Raw genomic sequence first — 6,797 nt, 5'->3', positions numbered from 1 at the left:
GATTTTATTCATTTGCAATGGTTTCTGATTGAACAGTTCTTAAGCACTGCGTTTTAAATTAAATTAAGTTATTAAGGGTGCAGAATTAATAAGGGTACGGCGAAGATAAAAGCATCATTGATCTTATTAGTTAGATGGGATAATTTGTATATATTATTTAATTGCTTACATATTATAAATTAAATTTTTCATGAGTAGGGTTCCTACTCAATTTTTTGAAAGGTATAGTTCAGGCTTGACCTTCACCTATAAAGGTAACTTTCTCGAAGAAGTTGAAGTAAACCTGAACATTGCGTTTAAAATACTCAAATTCTATTCCATTTCAGCAGAAAGGTTTCCCCTAGCTCTACTCTAAATAGATTTCCCTCTACTTCAGCTAAAGATTTATGGCACAACCTTAACCGCAGCCCATCAGACACACGCCTTGGTAGTGCGGGGAGAGTAACCCCCACCCAAGTTGTAACCCCACTGGAAGTGTACGGATATAGTATATATCAATGCCTCAAAACCAAACTAGTACACATCATTACCATTACCGGCAGCTCCTCGACTCAACGCACAACTATCCCCAGACAAAAATGCGAAAACGCAAAGTTAAATGCGTCGATGGTGCGATGGTGCGATGGTGCGATGGTGTTGCCGACACTAGACACTCCCAAGCTGGGGCAAGGACAATTGAAGTGCACACACGGCACGGCACCCTGGCAAACTGGAGAGAGTCGTGAAGCACTCAGTTATATTGTCCGACCGACTGACTGACACACACTGACAAACACGGCGAAACAACCGCACCCAAAGTGCTTGCCCTGGCAGTGCATAGATAACAAACGAGTGCAAGGATAACGAGGATACACGGCAAGGACTACCACTACGGAAGTAACGCGAAAAATGGCGCAACAGTAAAAGCAGCGATAGACATTGAAATATTGAAATACAATTGGTTTAGGATCTGCTTTTCCCCTCAAGGCAGACAGGATGGCACTTAAGGAGGGACACAGCCACAGCCCAAAATGGAGGTGAAGGATATGGGATAAGAGGGTTTGCGGCAACTTTTACTTAAAGTTTGGAGAGTTGATTTAAATAACGCACATCAAATATTAGATATTAGATTATAAGCTCAATTCTGAGACAAAAGATCAAGCAAATTAATGGCGATAGTCAGCAGCAGGTGACTCGAAAAACTGGTTAAACCACCCATTGAAGTGCCACCAAGGTACTCCAGGTTGTCCTTGGTCTAAGGTAGTTAAATTGCGCGTCAGTGTCAGCGGCAGAATTGAAATCCTTTTCCCTTGCAGGCACTTTTCCTCATCCTCTTACATACACTGCTGCCTCCTTCTCCACCGATGAACACACTGCTCCTGCGTCAATCACGAAGCGTTTTCCAGCATTGAGTGGGACACGTTTTCATGGAACTTTTCCAGCTGCGCCGAAAAGTTCGCCACAAACAAGGCGACACATGACACGTACTCGACTTGACTCGACTTGAAGCTACACTCCTCGTCTCGACTGAGCTTCGTACCCATCCAAACCACCATCCTAGCGCCATTCCCACCCGAACCCCTCCTAGTCACGGGGATTATTTTTAGTTTTTGTCAGTGTTTTAAAGTTTAAAGCTCTTTTGTGGCATATTTGCATATTAAGTGGCATGCGTCGGAGGGCTAGAGGACAAAGGCAGTGGAGGCACTAGAGAGCCTTTGAGGGGCGGGAGCAGGTGGTGATGTTGTTAGTTTTGCCTAGGCTTACGCTTGAGCCAACTCTCTAACCCACACGGAAACCGTTTTCGGGCCAAGTGGAAAATTTCAACCAGAACAGAGAACTACTTTAGATCGAAGCATTGAATACTCTAGCAGACTCTTCGAAGGAATCGTTTAAGTTCTAGTTAATACAAAATTATTATTCAATATAATATGCCAAAAAAAAAAAAAAATAATGTGCTTAGCCGAAGGCACACAATATCCTTCTATGTCCTGCAAACTTCTCAACGAAGTCTCAACACCCTCTCCAAGGGTATAAAAATCACTGCTGTCAGCATTAGGATTACCTTTCGCTAGCTGTCGTCTCTGTGCGAGTGTGGGGAGGTTTTAGATGGTTTAGGGTTCCGTTCCTTGCCTGTTCAGCCTGCCAAAAGGTTTCAAGTGCTCCTCCGTTCTGTGTTAAGCTCAAACGAGGCTGATAAGTCAAATTAGCATAGATTGATGAAAACTGTTGTCGCTTTGGAGGATTTGCTTTACATTTACAATACATTTCGAGGAACATTGAGCAACTACAGCTAAGACATTTACGAATACTCAGTTAACATTTATCACTTGTCAGGTAATACAAATCGGTTTCGGGGATCATCCCGTTGTAGCTTTCTTCTTCCACAGAAATTGTCCAAGTATTTCTTCACCCCTAGACACCCATAGGCACCCTAGGTGCTCTTCATCAGTTGCTCCACGCGCAGGCTGGTGGTCTTGACCAGGGCTTCCGTGGGATTGGAGCAGCCATTGATCACTCCATCGGCGCAGGCTCGTACTGTAACCCGGTAGAAGGACTCTGGCTTGAGTTGATTAAGGTAATAGTAATGCTGAGTGCCAGGCAATTCGATGCCATTCATCTCCTCCTCGACAGTGCATTTCTCCTCCACCCTCTGGCCCACAGAGGCATGGGCATCCTGGCACTTTTTCATGGCATGAGGGATCTGTAAACTGCTGATATCCACATCCTGGACGGCCCGTTGCCGGGTCTCACTAAAGTTACGATATAGTTCGTATTGGAGGGCAGCCAGCTTTTCCTGATTGATGGTTAGATTGGTGGGCGATGGAGTGGTTGTTGCTGGGTTCGATCGTTGTTCTTTCTTCTTGCCAGCCTTGAGATCATCAAAGTCAATTACTTTCTCAAACTTATCTTTCTTTGGCTGTTCCTGGCGCCGTCTAAAGAGAACAACAAATGTAATCCTCTTATAGATTTGAATTAATTTATGAAAAAACCTACGAAACATAGATTAAATTGGGCAAGGCGTCTTCGTAGGTGATCTGCTCCTTGTTGTAGTAATCCTCGTCGTCTGGCTGTGGGCCCGAATCGTAGGACGTGACATCATCGCACTGACAATCCAAGTAGCTCACATTAGTAGGCCTCGGATTCAAATAGTTTTTTCCCTGCTCTGCTTGAGTGAGATTGTGAGGCTCATAGGTCACATAGTATTTGTTGATGATGCCGTTTGGACGACGTGGAGGCCACCAATGAAGCAGCTGTCATAGAAGAAGAAAATAGCATAAGTAGGCAGAGATTCAAAGTTTTATATATCCTTACAATCTGTGTACTGAGCTCCGAACTGCCATAAATCCTTGCCACGGGACTGGGTTTGTCTGGCAACGTTTGAAAGTAGAAGATTTTTGAATACGCATCAATCTGCATATGATAGTCGGTTCGTGTTAGAGTCTTTACGAAAAGTGCATACTGGGTAAAGGGTTTAAGGCCGGAAATGACATGACGACGACTCTTGGTGGCCGAGACATCCATGAGCCAACTGCAAAACGATGTAAGCTTGGGATAAATTTTAAATTTTTCTAGACCCTTACTCACTTATCGTGCCCGCAACCATGGCGTCCATCGTACATGGTCACATTGCGTTGGGGGGCTTCCTTATAGTAGTAGGAATATCCAATCAATGTCTCCATGCCCTCCCAGTCCATATAGTCCAAGATAATGCGTACTGCGGTGGCACTCAAATCGTCAACAAGTGGATTCAAGGTCCGCACTGCATCGCCACAGATGATGCGCTCGCCATTTGAGTTAGGAGAGACATCTGCCACTGATATCTGTTGAACACTCTTCAGCGAAGGCTCCAGCTGTAGAATCTTTTCATGGCAGAGGCGGGGGTTCAGGTGAAAGAAGATAGAGCCACGTTGAACGAGCACCTGATGATTGGGTGGCCAAATATTCTCCAGGTGATAGTTGTTTACCACAAAGAGAGCATATCTGGAAGTGAATACAATAGAATAAATAAGTTCTGTCAAAGTTTCTTGTCACTCACTTGTTTTCAATCAGCTGATCACCTCGTATTAAATCCAAATTCTGTAGAAACGACAAAGACATCAGCTGGGCAGAGTGTAAGACTTTCAGATAGCCAGTGATTTCCTTGAGACTCCCCAATGACTGCTCCAAAGAAGTCACAATTTTCTCTAAAATGAAAAATTAGCTAAAAATAAATTAATCTAAGAAAAAACCTCACCCTTTATGTTAGTTAATTCGATGATTAGTGATCCATTGATGGTCACACAGTCTTGTAAACGTTCCAGGTCCGCCCCACTCTTCACATGGAACACACCCTTACACTCCACTTGACAATTGGCCAATCCATTTGGATCCCGCACTTCCCTCTGATTGGGGGGACATTTTTCCGCACAGCGATATCCGCAAGTGAGCGGTATCATACCCAACTGACGACACTCCTTATGGCTGATGCACTGCCTCTTATGTAATTCGTAGCTAATCACGCACTGATCTACACATTTTCCCTTACTCTGATACTTGGCACACAGCGTACAGTTCTGATCCGAGCATTCCGTGACGCAACTATGCTGGCAACAGTTGCCCGCATTGTCGCACCCATTAAGACCGCAGGCCACCGGACAGCCCTCGAGGCGGGGCGGAGTAGGTCGGATCTGGGTGGAGTTCATGTTCCAGCAAAAATCAGAGATGTTCTTGCGGAAGGCATAGTCAGCTGCCAAGCCTCCACACACTGGACAATGACTAGGAGGTTTGTTGTGCTGTAAAGATACACCATATGCATTCAAAACCTTTCTATAATAAGTGCCTTTTGTTACCTTGAGGGAAAAATGCTGCTGGCTCCTATTGCCCAGGAGGTGCATCCAGTCCACGGTCTCCACGAAGCACAGCATCGGATTCGTTTCGATGCGAATGAAACCGTTTTGAATGCGCAACAGCTCGACCAAGCCCAGTTCCCGCAGATTCCGATTCTCGTATACGACGAGGGCATATTGATCGAAGAGCAAGGCCTGACCCCGAATGATGCGCAACTTGGGAAATATCGCCTCCAGGGTGAGCAGCCCCGAGCACCGATACACCATCAGATAGTCGCTAATCTCCGTGACATTGCTCGCGAGCAGTTCCAGGCTTGTATTGCCCGCTGCAGGCAGGTCCACATAGGCAATCCGTACGTGTCCGATCACGTGGGTACAGTTTTGGAGTTTCTGAAAGTCCGCGACCTTGTTCAGCTCCAGGGAGCTGCAAATGGTGTCGGATCTGGCCAGAACCGGCCACAGTGAGAACCAAAGCAGTAGCGGCAGTTGCCTCATGGCTGCCACCTGACACTTTCAATTGACAGCACTTGACCCCGGCCGCCCGATCGATGAGTAGAAGGGGTGGGAGGTAGGGAGTTAGCAATTAACGCCTGCTTGAATGTCAATGTCGTTCTTTCTGGATGTGTTATTTCTGGCGATCTCTAGATAGTTCTCGACTCGCTCACTGGATCGCGTTCCGTTGCGGCGAACGCTTCGATTTTAACTGATTTACCCGGCAGCAGCGACAGCGGCCTCTCCATATTCGATCGCTTCAATTAGCTTAAGCATTGCTTCTTCTTCCCCTTTTCGTTTTTATACCCTAACAGATAGCGTGATGATTTTGACGAGATGTTTGCAATGCTGTGAAGGCATAGACAGCTGAGTCATTATTATTGGAAATTTGTCTCTCGGATCTGTTCTAAAGGAAAGTAATCAATCAGACAGCCCTCTTTCTCGTAAGGAAGCAGTACTCTTCCAAAGGGAGGATAAATCTTGAAGAGATAAACTTTAATTCTTCACAAAATCACTGTACGACGTAATATATTTACATAAATAAATACACATCTCATGCAGCGCCAATATGAACCATATACCTGCAAGGGTATCAAAAACGTCGGCCGCTGAATCCACCTCTTTCATGTTATTGTTTTTTTCTCCTCGTGCGCCCGTCTTCTTCTTCTAATCGGTTCACTACACCAGCTGCAAAATTATTGTACGCCAAGATTTAATTGTTTTACTTGCGTGTGCTCTCTGTTTGGTGCTGGTGTAGTGAAGGCTGGGCTGTGCTAGGGCGTCCGCTGTCAGAGGCTGGGGTTGTGAGAGGTTGGATTTTGTGGCATAACATTTTGAGTGTTTACATTAAGAAGAGTAAACATAATTCGCAAGATTAAGGGAATATGTAGTTTTTTTAGGATAAACAACCCCTCTCCCAACTTGTTGCCCCTTGGTGTACCGCCTCTGGCATTCTTGTGCTCCTCCCCATCTCGGGGGGCGATCATTTTGTCCATCTGTTACGATTCACGTTTACGTCGTTTCTTTCTTCTGCTTCATTACTGCCGGCAGCCCAAAAACACTTGTTACTCCTGCACCCGTATCTCCCTTCTCATCCTTTGCGACCTTGCAGCAGACGAACCGGTTAACCATTCCATTCTGTCTGCTCCTTCTATCGCTGTTCATTCACCCTTTTCCTTTGCTGATGTTTTCTTTTGCTTTGGCTTGACTTGCCTGTGCTTGCGCGGTCGCTGTCGCTGCCTCTTTGTCTACTGCTGCTTCTTCGTCCGCGCGGGGTGAGTGATAACGAAAATGCACTGCTGCGTAGAAATTAAATTGCACCGACGAACAATTCAATTAGAGAGGGGGCGAACAAAACAAGAAGACAGGAAAGGAAGAGTAGAATTGATATTCCGAAAAAGGATACCCTTTATTATGAATTCAATTAAGTGGCGTCAGCAAGAAAGCTATCCAAAATACATGTGTAAAGTGAAACGAATAAATATTAATGCATAATTATTG

General features: G+C 45.3%; 1 protein-coding gene across 1 annotated transcript; it reads right to left on the bottom strand.

Annotated features, from left to right (window-relative positions):
- Positions 1-2,208: 2,208 nt before the first annotated feature.
- On the bottom strand, positions 2,209-5,555 carry LOC108156890 (insulin-like peptide receptor). The gene is made up of 7 exons (XM_017288625.2): positions 4,809-5,555; positions 4,214-4,751; positions 4,016-4,163; positions 3,565-3,960; positions 3,292-3,508; positions 2,974-3,230; positions 2,209-2,912 (listed from the first exon to the last, which is right to left on the bottom strand). Exons 1-7 carry the CDS (start codon positions 5,298-5,300, stop codon positions 2,411-2,413), a joined length of 2,550 nt encoding a protein of 849 aa, XP_017144114.1. The 5' UTR covers positions 5,301-5,555; the 3' UTR covers positions 2,209-2,410.
- Positions 5,556-6,797: the final 1,242 nt, after the last annotated feature.

This window comes from Drosophila miranda, chromosome 2, assembly GCF_003369915.1.
Source record: "Drosophila miranda strain MSH22 chromosome 2, D.miranda_PacBio2.1, whole genome shotgun sequence".
NCBI classification, from domain to species: Eukaryota; Metazoa; Arthropoda; class Insecta; order Diptera; family Drosophilidae; genus Drosophila; species Drosophila miranda.
This window is presented reverse-complemented; position numbering and strand designations above follow the sequence as displayed.